General features: G+C 49.8%; 1 protein-coding gene across 2 annotated transcripts; it reads left to right on the plus strand.

Annotated features, from left to right (window-relative positions):
- Nucleotides 1–1,378: 1,378 nt before the first annotated feature.
- Nucleotides 1,379–12,688, plus strand: LOC122381771 (scaffold attachment factor B1-like). Of its 2 annotated transcripts, none has more exons than XM_043366373.1 (12): nt 1,379–1,716; nt 3,092–3,164; nt 3,467–3,909; nt 4,131–4,202; nt 4,541–4,568; nt 5,956–6,442; nt 7,146–7,189; nt 7,671–7,915; nt 9,593–10,101; nt 10,382–10,836; nt 11,399–11,600; nt 12,058–12,688. In XM_043366373.1, the coding sequence occupies exons 1-12, from the start codon at nt 1,585–1,587 to the stop codon at nt 12,245–12,247; spliced, it is 2,880 nt and encodes a 959-aa protein (XP_043222308.1). In that variant the 5' UTR covers nt 1,379–1,584; the 3' UTR covers nt 12,248–12,688. The 2 variants fall into 2 exon arrangements, with proteins under 2 accessions (XP_043222308.1, XP_043222309.1); XM_043366374.1 differs by having other exon boundaries at nt 1,509–1,716; nt 6,166–6,442.
- The last annotated feature ends 170 nt before the right edge of the window (nt 12,689–12,858 follow it).

Raw genomic sequence — 12,858 nt, forward strand, 5'->3', positions numbered from 1 at the left:
GTTCTCCTTTTTTTTTGTCGACCGGTTCCGATTCGTGTTTCTCGTCACCGCTCTGGGGGGGGGGGGGGGAAGCATGTAGTGCCTGCAATTTGGTTGCGCTTTCCCTACGACAGCTGATTGTTTACGTTTCTGAAGGTCGCGCCGCCTCGAGATTCTCTCGGCACTGGCTCGCGGCGCGGTGTCAGCGTTCGGCTATTTTATTCGTTTCGCTCGTTTTTATGTGATGTGTGTGTAAAGTAAATATAACCTAAATTGTGTTAAACCTTTTACCGATCCACGCACAACATTTCCACTTTTGACACACCATGCACACGAAAGCGTGCGACATCTTACGGAGCTGTACTGGCCACTGGGTACAGTCAGTGGCCAGTCTCGGGAAGTAGGTGCTGCTCCGAGCCGTCCCAGCTGCATTGTCCGATCCGGAACTGGCGCACATCAGCCGCAGCGAGACGGTTTTCCATCAATCTAGCCCGGTAAAAAGGACCCCGGTAACGTTACTGCGCCCGGGCCCCGGCCAGACAGTGGCTGGGAGCTCTGGTGATGGCGACATCCTCGATCGCTATTTCTTCTTGATCGAAAATTGATGGCGCGGCGCTATCTTCCGTGACGAATTATCTGCCCGGTCGTCGTCCGAGAGGCGGCAGATTGAGATGGGCCAATCCCGATACCACTGCATGTAACGCGCTGCTTGGGCCTACCAATGCAGTGCAGCTGGCAAGTGGCACACCAAATGCCGTCGCCACCAACCACCTCTGCGTTGCGGAACTTCCCTCTCTGAAACCGTCTATGCGGCTCCAAGAACTGTCCCGCATGGCAGACGTTTTTAGTCACTGTGGGCACTTGGGCAGACGCATGTTTATCATGGGGCATTGCTCGGTGCGATTGCCTAGCAAGACAATCAGTTTTTGGATCGTGGCCCTACGGGTGTGCATTATGATCTATTCGAAATTGCTACCCTTGCTTTCAATCTCCATGTAAAAAGGTATTGTCTTTTTCACATTTTTATTCGAGTTGCATTCTGAATGAGAATTGAGATTTATGGTCTGTATATCTATGTTTATGCTCATCTTCCATCACAAACTTGTGATTACAAATTAGTGGTGGCATCTATCAGGTTCTGGTATAATTTCTATGATAATTTTTCTCTACTGCATTCTGCAATATCCTAGTTAGTTTGAATGATTCGGTATAAATTTACCAAAAAGAGACTCAGTGATTTTCGTGTAAGTTTTGATTTGATGGGCAAAAATATGATCCTCAAGTTTGAAAACATTTTTTTTCAGCTGCTTATTACATATTTTTATCCTATCTACTAGTTTTCTCTACAGTATATAGTTTTTTCTTATTTTCTTCTGTCAAAAATTTTCAGTTCAGCAATGTTTTTCCTAGAGGTTCTTTTCTAAATTTCCTTCATTTTATTTAGGAAATAAGATTTGTCATGAAATTACAATTGTTTATAAAAAAAATTACCTGCAGCAAAAAGTGTGCTAGTATCCATCTGGCACCTAAACAAACAACTAGAATAAGGGGCATTTCCGGCGCCCGGCGAGTGCTGTCGGGTTTCTGTGTTGATTGCTTGTGAAAATGGCGTCCGATGGGGATGGAGCAGCAAAGAAACTCGATAAGCTGAGAGTTGTTGATATTAAATCAGAACTTAGCAAAAGAGAGCTCGATGTTAAAGGCGTCAAGTCTGTGCTTGTTGAGCGGCTGAGGAAGGTAAGTTTTGGAGTCCGATCGCCATTTTACCCCAAGGACGCCATTCCAATTCGTGAATGTTCGATTTCGGGGTGGTATTTCTGATGCGTTTCATCTTATCAATCTTTTTGCTTGATGGAAATGGCTAAAAGGGTGCAAGGAAAGATGTGGATATTTGTGGCCCGACTAATTTTTTGCTTAATAGGTATATGTGAGACAAATTTGGCGCATGCACCTGGGCTCTGTTTTAGGGATGACGGAGAAAACAGGGCGCCTGGGGCGATTTGATCAATGTTTGTGAAATTCACATGTGACATTTAGGCAGCATGTAGTAGGCCCACGGAGGGGGAGAAGTTCCGAATGTCACGTGACTAATATGCCTTCCGGCGCCTTGTTTTCATCGGCGTTCTGTTTTAGGGGCCTTACTAACAACTCGATAAAATCAGCTGGCTTGCCAACTGGCGATGTACGATAGCTATGGCGTTTATTAATATAAACATGGTAGTAGATGGACATGAACACATAAGTGGCATTCATAGATAAATTGATAGATAGGTATTAAGCCATTTATATCTAGCATTGATATATTGTGGTAACAAGCCCTACTAGTACCACCATACAGCGCCAGCTGGCAAGTTATCCAGTAAATACTACGGCCCTGTTTCAGAGCTTGATGACCTGATGCCACCAGGCACTGACACCAAATTTGTGTGAATCTGCCAGCACAATATATATTTTTGCCTATATTTTTATGGAAAAGGATGTTGATGTCCAGGAGTGTCAGGCAGCAGCGCAATATGAAATGGAGCCCTTGAATTTCTGTTCTGTTGACTGTCAGTGTGCTAGATTTTGTGCATTTTGAAGCTATGGGTGAAATCCTCTTTTTGTGCCCAAGGCTTATTAATGATAAATGACACCAGGCCATATTGTCATAAAAGAATAAAAATTATATAGGTATTACATTCTGCTATTGTTATCACTTATCAGATATCGCACTATGCGATGCTAAATAAAATGATGATGATAAGCCTAGAAAATTGCAAACAATCATTTACACTTAAAGAAGCAGGTACACTACAAGCAGAAATAACAAAACCTAATTTAACCTGACCTAGCCTTACCTAACATAACCTCACCTTACTGGAATCAGTGGGTGGTTGGGTGTAACTTACAAATGTTTTGTGGAAAATTATCTAAGTATATAAAGTATGTTAAGTAAGTAGCATAAAAAGTAAGTAATTCCAATTAAACATGTTATGCCTTCTTTAATTGGTTTGATTTCTTTATCTTCAAGTTATTTGCTTATTTTGGGGCTGGAGTTGCAATATTTATAATTATTGCTGTAGATTTTCACTTTTCAGATGGAGATGGTTAACTGTAATTATCTACCTTGCAGGCTCTTGAAGATGAAGGGGTTAATCCAGATGAATATACATTCAACACTGATGAGAAGACCCCCAGAAAATCAAGTATGTCAACTTTATAGCCATTGCTGATCATCATGAACAGCTGAGATAGTGATTCAGTTATCAAGCTGCATTTCATTAAATGATGAACATGTTTTGGAATTTCCTGTCATTTTATCTGCTATGATTTCCTAGCCTTTTTATTTACAAAATTTTGTGCACCTTTTCATAATTGTATATTTGGTATAGCTTGTTGTTGTGAATTAAACTTTGTTATTTTATTTTCAGAATAAGTGCATAATGTATGTTTTTGATCCCAAATTTTTAATGTTGTTAAGTTTTTTTACCCATTTGTACTTTTCCAGGAGGTGAATCTAAAGATCAAGGGGAAGGTGATGATGCAGATGACAGTGTTATGGAGTCGAGTCAAGAGGTAGGAGAAGAGTCTGAAGGTGGTGCCGTTAAAGAAGAAAAAATGGACACATCTGAGGCAGAAACTACCTCAGCAGCCCCAGAGAAGGTCACAAAAGATGAGGCTGACAAGAAGGAAGCACCCAAGAAAGCTGATGAGGGAAACAAGGAGAATGCAGAGGAAGCCGCTCCTGAGAAACCAGCAAACTCTGAGCAGAAGAAGACTGATGAAAAGTCTGCTGAAATAGTAGATGAACAGCCACCTGAAAATGTAGAATCCAAAGCAGAAGTGAAAGATGCCAAAGAAGAGAAACCAGCATCAGAGAGCAAGGCTGACAAGCCAGCGGCTTCTGAAAAGGCAGAGCCAGAGAAAAAAGCTGCTGAAAACCCCAAGGAGGTTAGTGAAATAATAATTTAACCATGGTATATCATAATCAAGTATTTTTTATATATTCACTTCAGTAGGTTGTAAACTTGTGGCTGTAGGTATTTCACTTCTTTGGGCAAAGTGAAGGATTGTGTTAGACTATTCAAGTCATTATGATGAGTACCTATGCATATTCTGTATACATTTTGGGTTCTGCTAAATCATTCCAACTGCTACATTTACATTCACAGGAGACAGATGAGCAGGAAGGAGATTCACTTAACATCACCTTGGATGAAGATGACCAAAACCTGTTCAAGGAGGTAAATGAGCACAAATGAAAATACATGTTTCTTGTTTGATTATTGGGTGTTTCATGATTCTTTTTCATTTTATAATAAGTTCACACTTCTTCTGATCATGCCTAAGGTAATAAAGTTTATTGCACTTGACAAATACATTCATTGAACCAATTTCAATATGCCAGGTTTATTATCAGTGGCAAGGTATAAGACTTTTGTATCTGCTGTGCATGATGTGTGGCTGTGTATGATATTGGATTGAATGTAATGCTGTTGACCATGACTCTATGCTCTATGAGGTTTGCTGTTTTGATTGACAAATTCTGAAAGACAACTAATTTAAGCTATTTTTCTTTCAGGATGACAATGGCCCAGCAACAGAGAAAGGTATGTTGTTTATTTGTTGTTCATCCAGATAAATGGCATCCCATGAATGCTTTTTTCGATTAATTGTTATTTTGAAATAAAACATAACTTCCACAATTTTCTACACTAGAAGTGATTTTACTGAAATAATTGTGTGTATTTTGGGGCATCTAGCAATGATGCGTTTTGTATTCGCGATTGGGAAGCCAGTGAACATAGCCTATTTAATCAGTGCTGTCACTAAGAAACACAACTTGCTGGATACTATGTTATAGTTACAGCCACTACTGCCTTTTTGGAAAAGCCTTGGTAACACAGAATTCCCGTCTTCCTGCCGATTCTCGCATAATTAATAATTGCACACAACAACTCGGACCCGCTCAATCATGCACGGAACCCAGTTCAGAGTCGGCCGGGTGTTCTGTTGCTGCTCTCATGTGTGGTGGATGTGCCGACCAGGCACGGCCGAGCTCCCGGAAACGATGGAGTGAGCGAGAGAGTGAGAGCGGCCTCGCGTCTCGCGCGTTTGTGACGTCACTGACCGCCGCCCGGTCCGCCCGACTGCGCCCAGCCGTGCCCAGCAACGAACGATGGTGTGGTTTGCAAGGGAGACTGCTGAAGTAGCATCGCACAGTGTCGACGCCTAATGTGATACCACGAACAGCTTGTCTGATATGTATCGCGCTACACCGAAGATGATGGGTGAGAATATGCCAAGTTTAGGGGCGAGGATGCATCAAGTTAAAGGACTTTGTGGGGAGAGGAAACATACCAGATATAATGCTATCATGCAGCTTGGATAAACTGGCCATGGTCGGTGCCCTCGGTTTTGCCCTCTGCTGTCTTCCATCTCCGGCCTACCAGCTGTCGGTCAAATCAGCCGGGGGTCGGTTTATTTTGCCCATCAGCTGTATCGCCTGTATCTCTCTTCATTCGGCCGAAACAGGGTCGGTAGAGAAACCCAAGCCTGAGACTGTCCAATGAAGAGGTTGCCTGCTACCACAAGTTGAAGATCTAGCTTGATGCGGAATACATTTTGAATGACAAATGCCAATGCCGATGGTTTAAATGATAATGTCCCCGGATCACCTTGCTTACATAGCTGGACATTTTTGAACCGCAATATGAAAGATTCACGAGTATGGGTCCGCTAGTGCCCTTGAAATACCCAGTCGAGCTCACTCAAGCAGTCATAGCAGTAGTAAGGGAATGCGAAGTGAATTGAAGTGCGCATGCGATTCAGCGAAGAAATGGCGCTCAGAAAAGCTGTCAGAAACGAAAAGGACTGGCGCGTGCGCGAGGGCCGGCTTCCGCGCTGGGCGGCCGGACTTGGTGACGTCACAGGCGTGCGAGCGCGGCCGTTGGGCGCGGCTCCAGTACCGGCACTGTCTGTGTCGTGTGTTCACAGCGGCGCCAGAGCCCGGGTCGCCGCCGCGTCCCGAGTCGGTGCCCGTGGTGCGTCCGTTCACCGTTCAGGACACCATTCAGCTGGCCACCGTCTCGGCCAGCCGGCGAAAGGCCGATGACACCTCTATGATTGTTAATGTAGATGCCCTGAGCGAACGCACCGATCCCGAACTGGTCGTCAACGGCGCCGCCGGCGACACTGATCCCCCAGGCGCCAAGTCGGAAGCCAAGTCCGCGAGTGGCTCGTCGGCGACGTCGGCCGCCGCCGGCCGCGGCACCGCCGAGCCGGCCTCCAGCGGTAAGGCAGACGACACGCCCGCCGGCGACTCCGCAGCCGCCGCCAGCGCCGACGCCTCGGCAGCCGGGGAGAAGTCCGAGCAGCCTTCGAGCGACGCCGCCGGGGAGGCAGCAGCCAAGACCGACGGCGACGCCAAGACGACAACGGCAGCCGCCGACGGCGCCGAGGGGAAAAAGGAAGACGGCGACAGGTTGGTTGTCCGGGCAGCGCACTGAGGTGTGTCTGCGTCCGGCCGCGCGCTCGCGGGTGTCCGCTACTAGTGTGTCGTGTGGTGCGTGCTGGGGAAAGACGCGCCGCTGGGTTGTGCGGGCCATGGGTGGGTGCGCGGGGCACGGTCGCTCGCGGCGCTCACGGGAGCACCTCGCACGGGTCGCCGGGTGGGGTATTGATGTCGGTCGGTGTATATGGAAAGCCCCGGGCAGGCCGGTAGAGGGAGGGTCCCCGACGCCTCCCCTGCCATGAGCCACGGGCGCGGCGTCCGGCGCTCCAACTGACGTCCCAGGAACCAGGTGGAGTTGGTGAGCTGTCGGCAGCAGCTCGCGACTTCCCAGCTAGTCAGCGGTGCCGGGCGCCATCCCGAGCGCAGCAGCGGCAGCAGCAGTGACAGCAGTAGCGGCGGCACGGGACCAGCCATCGGCAGAGCAGTACGACCGACTCCTGTCTTCACCGCGCCTACCCCGGCGGCTAAGCCACCCCCAGCCCTGCGATCCGTCCCCACCAATCGCAGACGGCCTGTCCCGGGGCGACTAGTATTTTGCGTATTTGTTTTTGGATATTTCAGTTATGAGATATAATTAAGATATCTTTATTTCCAACTAACATCTTTGATAGCTAAGAATGCGCTTTAGAGCACTGCCGCATCGATTTTACTGACGGGCGCCGTGTAATTTCAGCAAGCCGGCCACAGACGCAGAGAAAAAAGCCGCAGAGGAGAAAGGTGAGTGGCGGGGGCACGGCTTTTCCGGTTTCACATACGGTGTCTCGGGTGGCGGACGCGCCCAAGATAGTCAGACTCAGAACTGCTGTGCACTTAGCACCTGATGTTTCTCATCTCATCACCGTTGATAACTGGGCGGATGCGGCAGTGGCGTTCCCACCGTTAGAAATCGTATAAATGGGCAGATGGTTTTGCGAACACTCACTTCCCGTAGGAGACTAGGGGGCGTGTGAGAAGTCTGAGATCACTGCAGCTGGTCTCTGTGTTGTACCATTTCCTGTCGGAAACAGCGTGGGAAAGTTGGATTGTGGAAGGATTAGATGACCTGGTCATTAGGGAGAGCTGCGTTGTGGTATAGCAACTTTTTTAATGAAGTCTGTTAAATCCTATCTGTTTTCTACCATTGTGTCGTCGTTTTCACGCATCTTTCCGCTTTGGCAGCCATAAAACCGGCTGTCATTGACAACGTGTTCTTTTACAGAGAAAAACAAGGCTAACCGCAACCTATGGGTGAGCGGCCTGTCCTCGATGACTCGCGCCACCGACCTGAAGACGGCCTTCTCCAAGTTCGGCAAGGTGATCGGCGCCAAGATCGTGACAAACGCGCGCACACCGGGCGCGCGTTGCTATGGCTACATCACCATGGCAACCACTGATGACGCCACCAAGTGCATCGGCAACCTGCACAAGACGGAGCTGCACGGCCGGATCATTAACGTCGAGCGGGTCAGTAATGATTAGCGATGGTAGAGGCGTTGGTAAATTGATCTCAACGATGCTGATGGGAGCAGTCTGCCCCCAGAAACTGATAACATTTGCCGAATTTCTCGTTAAAACGGCGCTGTATAATGTGTGATGCTGTCTATTATGCATTTCAGATCCTGTGGAACAGTCCTTTTCGGCTATTTCTCTTTGTATATGCGTTTGATTTCTACGAAATTTTGGCATTGGTAGTTTGAGATCCCTACCTAATTTTTATCAATATGGTCTATTAACAAAAAATGAAAAATAAGGGCACTTGTCATTGAATGATAATGTTAAGGTCGTCAGAGGCCTGCTTAGAGGCTGACAAAGACTGGGCGCCGTCTCCCCTCTGATTGGTCGTGACGCACTGGCACGCTGCGGCTAGGCTCCGCCCACCTGCGGTCCAGCCTCGGGTCATGTCGGCGGCAGTCGCATTCTGGCCGGCCGGCGTGCGGGCGGTGCGCGCGGCGCAGCGGAGTGGCGCACTTGTTTGCATGTCATGAACTTTAAAATAAGCTGTTCAACGACTAATAAGGACGGAGGAAGGAAGAAAAAGGAATAGGAGACAAAGTAACAATGAGACGAACGGTAGACGGTGGATACTGGATAGTGGAAGCAAACAGTATGCATAAACTCTAGAGCAGAGACAGGAGACAAAGACGGCAGACGCGAAAGACAGAGACAAAGATGGTAGACCAGAGATAAGTGACGGAGATAAAGATTATATGTAGACGAGAGACTGACAAGGGGGCATGAAGGATGGGAGATCATTAACTCTCTATATTGCATATCTACATTTTCAGATTGAGTCATCCTATCTTTCCCTGTTTTATTGTTTTTCGGCCTTAAGATCTATCAACAATATCCTTAAAGCATGGTGTACCTAAAGATTATGGAAATATTGAATATTTTTACCCCAAAAATAATAAAATTGTATTCTCAAAAAATAAAAACAAACAAACTACGACTTACGAGTACATACGTAGATATCCTCAATTAAATAAGGCCTTTGAATGTCACCCTACGCACGTAGATTCTGTCTCGTTACTCTTTAAATGCGCCATAGTCTGTAGGAAAACAGGGCAGCGGAGAAGCTCGCTATAAATTATTGAAAATGACTCTTTTAATTTTGTAGGAATAACATTCTGGCGCTTAATCTTAATCTGTAGCTGTGCTAATCGTTTTATACATACATCGATCTTCATTGCATTTTTCATCCTTATTCTCTCCGCGCGAGATACAATATTCACGCAAGGATACCTGCGTTAGCGCGTGTCTTGGACCAGTCCGTCAGAGCTCCGCACCGCTCTGACCCCGAGCGGCGAATGACCGGTCTCGGTGTCGCGGCGCTGTGGGCGGAGCTTAGCTGCGGCGCAACAGCTGACGCTGCTACGCCATGCTAGCCTCTACCATGGCGCAGAGTTTTCTGATCATTTTTTACCATTACAAGTCAATGACAAGTGCCTTTCATTTGGATATTTTGTTAAAAGACCATGTTAGTAAAAATTAGGTAGGGCCTTGAAACTCATTGTGTCAAAGTTTGGTTGAAATCAAACTTATAGGTAACGAGAAAGAGCCAAAAAGGACTGTTCCAGAGGGTCTGAAATGCATAGTAGTTGGTATGGCCATTTGTATTCACTGGTCGTCTCCGTTCCACAGGCTAAGAGCGACAGCAGCGTGCCGGACCGCCGCGCGGACGACCGTCACCGCGACCACCGGCGTACTGACTACCGCCGGCGGGCAGAGGACACCCGCCGGCGCGACGAGCGGCCGCGCCGTGACGCCTCCGCCGACGCCAAGCCGGCCGGAGACGGCGCCGACGCGCCTGCCGCCGAGGGAGAGGCCGCCGCCGGAGAGGGCGGTGACGCCGCGGCGAAGGAGGGCAACGCCCCGGGCCGCGCCAACGACCGTCCCAACGACCGACCGGCCAGCCGGCGCCGCGACAACGACGTAGGCCGCCGGCCGCCGCCGCGCGACCAGCGAGGGGACAACCGACGGCCGCAGCGTGGAGTGCTCACCTTCCAGCAGATCAAGGAGGAGCGCGAGCGACAGCGGCGCCGAGAGATTGAGCGCGAGGAGCGCGAGGCGGAGCGCCGTCGGCGGGACGAGATCGCCCGCGCGCGCGAGCAGGACCGGCGCAACCGCGAGGAGGCCATGAAGCTGGAGAGGTGAGTGGTCCATCCCAGTATCGTGCCAGCGCTGTTTTCTCACAGTGCGATGCGTTTTGAAAAGATTCACTTCCCTGTTGCCCGGTCCATTCATGATCTGTCCCGGCAATTCAGAATAAGTTTTGTGAAATGTCTTCACCTTTGGCTTATGATTATACCTGATTGGTCGACTGGGATGTTGACTACTTTAGACGGGGACTGCGTTGACTACTTGGAAATGTGCCCCGCGATCTAACAATGTGATTTCACCCGACGCTGACCGTGAGTGTTTTTGTGCCAGGGAGCGTGAGCGTCTCCGGATCGAGCGCGAGCGTATCGAGCGTGACAAGGCCGAGCTGCTGCGTCTGGAGCGCGAGCGGCAGCGCGCCGAGCGCGAGAAGCTGGAGCGTGAGCGCGAGGAGCTGCGCCGCGCCGCCATGCGCATCCAGGACGCCAAGCGCAACATCAAGCGGCCCGCCGAGGAGCCGGCCGCCTACCCGGAACGGAAGCGGCCGGCGCCGGCGCCCGCCCCCGTGGCCGCGTCGCGCACCAGCTCTCACTACGACGACCGACGCTACGCCACGTCCCGCGACTCTGGCCGCGCGCCGGCCGGTGGCGCGCGCGATTATGGCCGCGCCGAGGACCGCCGCGTGAGCGAGCGATCAGAGCGGTACGAGGCGGCGCCGCGGCGCGAGTACGACCGGCGCGACTACCGCGAGCCGGCCCGCTCCTCCCGCGACCTGTACGACTCGAAAGGTACGCGTCGCCTATAACGGCGCTGGGATGGCGGTGAAAGGGGGCACCGACGACTAACTTATTTCAAATGGTGTGTCTTGATCGGATAAAGGATGCTCGCTCAAATTAACGTAATCCATTATTTTCTTACTACTCTGCTTGCCTTCTCACACCAACTGTCACAATAACTAAAATATTTTGATGAGCTTCCCATGAAAAATACTTGTAACTTTAGTCTGGCAAACCTAAGAAAGAACGGATTTAATAAGCGCATCCGCAGTTGCAGATGCACGTACCTTTATACTGCCTCAAATATGCCCGAGAACTGATTTCTTCCGCGACTTTTCACACAAATGTTATCCGAACCATACATGGATTACTAGTGATCAAACACGTGCAAAGTGATTCCGGCACTTAAACTCCATTCTTTCTAAGGTTTGCTAGACTATAGTTCTTACGGCTCGGAGCATCTGTCATGCATTTGGATCTGGAACCTTTTGCTGCGTTCCTGCCTACCTTGGCGTTTATCGTTTTGTCTGCCCGGTTCTGTTTTGTGTGACCATCGTATTGTTCGTGCCGACAGGGACGGGCTCGAGCCGTCAGTACGGGGACAGCCGCTCGGGCGGCTCTTGGCACACGGCCAGCTCCTCACACGGTCTGGGAAACGGACAGGCGGCCCCTCAGAGAGATACTTGGGGGGCCGCTATGGACCGCAAAACGGACTCAAGCCAGCAGTGGGGCCGCGCCGGCGGTTCTAGCGAGACCGGCTCGCGCTCGACATCACGGTGAGTCATGATGGGCTTTACATTTATTATCTTATAATTTATTAATAAATAATGTCAATTTTTTATAATTTTTTATGGATCGTTGAGTCGTAATTAATATGAAATCGTCGAACCATATGAGCCTGAAAATGATGTCGCTAAGGATCGCTTCCTTTGGTGTTAAATGCGAACGCTACATTTGTGATCGCCATTCGACAGTACACACGCGTGCGGCTGGCGTAGTTGGTGAATCAACCTCATTGACAGTTGATGTGGAACTCCACATCTTTTCTATATATCCTGTTCTTTGAGATGTTACCGGGTATTTGCTTTTCCGGCATTTGCCTATACGCACGACAGCAGATAGCTCATCAGCTAGCAGATAGCCGATAGCCTACTATCCCCATCCCCGTGACTAATTAGCTGATCACCCTTCCGTCTACCGTGCTGACTCCCCTCCCCCGGCCCCGTCCGTCAGGTGGGGCAGCAGCAGCGCTCTGAGCCGCCAGCCGACGGCCAGCAGCCTGTCGGCCGTCGGCGGCTTCATGAGCAGCTCGCTGAACCCCTCGCTGGGCGTCAGCAGCCTGATGCAGCCGGCCGTCTTTGGCTCGGCCCCGGACAGATTCGACGCCTACAAGATGCACGGCTCGCTGCCACGCCGCTACTGAGACTACCGGCGCGTCCGCAGCGTCCGCGCGACGGGCCGAGTGCTTGCGAGTGCAGAGTGATTGATAATGGAGTGAGAGGATGTCAGTAATCAGTGAATGCGGGGACAGGCAGCCACCGACCGCCAGTCTGCCCGAGTCTGTCAGGATGGATGGACGGTGTGCGTGAGCTCTTATTTAGCTAGGATCTCGGGGTCGCCGGCGTCAGGAGCAACTGGCCGAATGGTGGTGCGAGTGTCGAGAGAGTGTTGAATGCTTCACCATTATAGCAGGCATCACGGGGCGCCTGCGAGGGCCCTGCGGCGGAGCGCGGGCCCAGCGGCCGCCTACCATAATCAGTGTGGTTTCACAGGTCGACTTTAGTTATTACTCTTCTTTGGGAGCGGACGTAGTACAATGTTCGTCTTGTGATGTAACGCTTCAATACATGTCGCGGAGCTACAAGCTATTCTTTAAAGGTATTTTGATGTCGAATCCCGTCAACTGATTACTATGCCCACGGGAAACTGGTAACCTGCTCGTCGATACGGGACGGTTTTTGGAGAATCATAAGCTCGTTTTATGAAGGCAATGGGTCTGTAATAGTGCTGCGAACGTTCTATGGTGCATGGATG

The sequence above is a fragment of the Amphibalanus amphitrite genome, unplaced genomic scaffold (genome assembly GCF_019059575.1).
Source record: "Amphibalanus amphitrite isolate SeventyFive unplaced genomic scaffold, NRLGWU_Aamphi_draft 000127F_arrow, whole genome shotgun sequence".
Taxonomy (NCBI): Eukaryota; Metazoa; Arthropoda; class Thecostraca; order Balanomorpha; family Balanidae; genus Amphibalanus; species Amphibalanus amphitrite.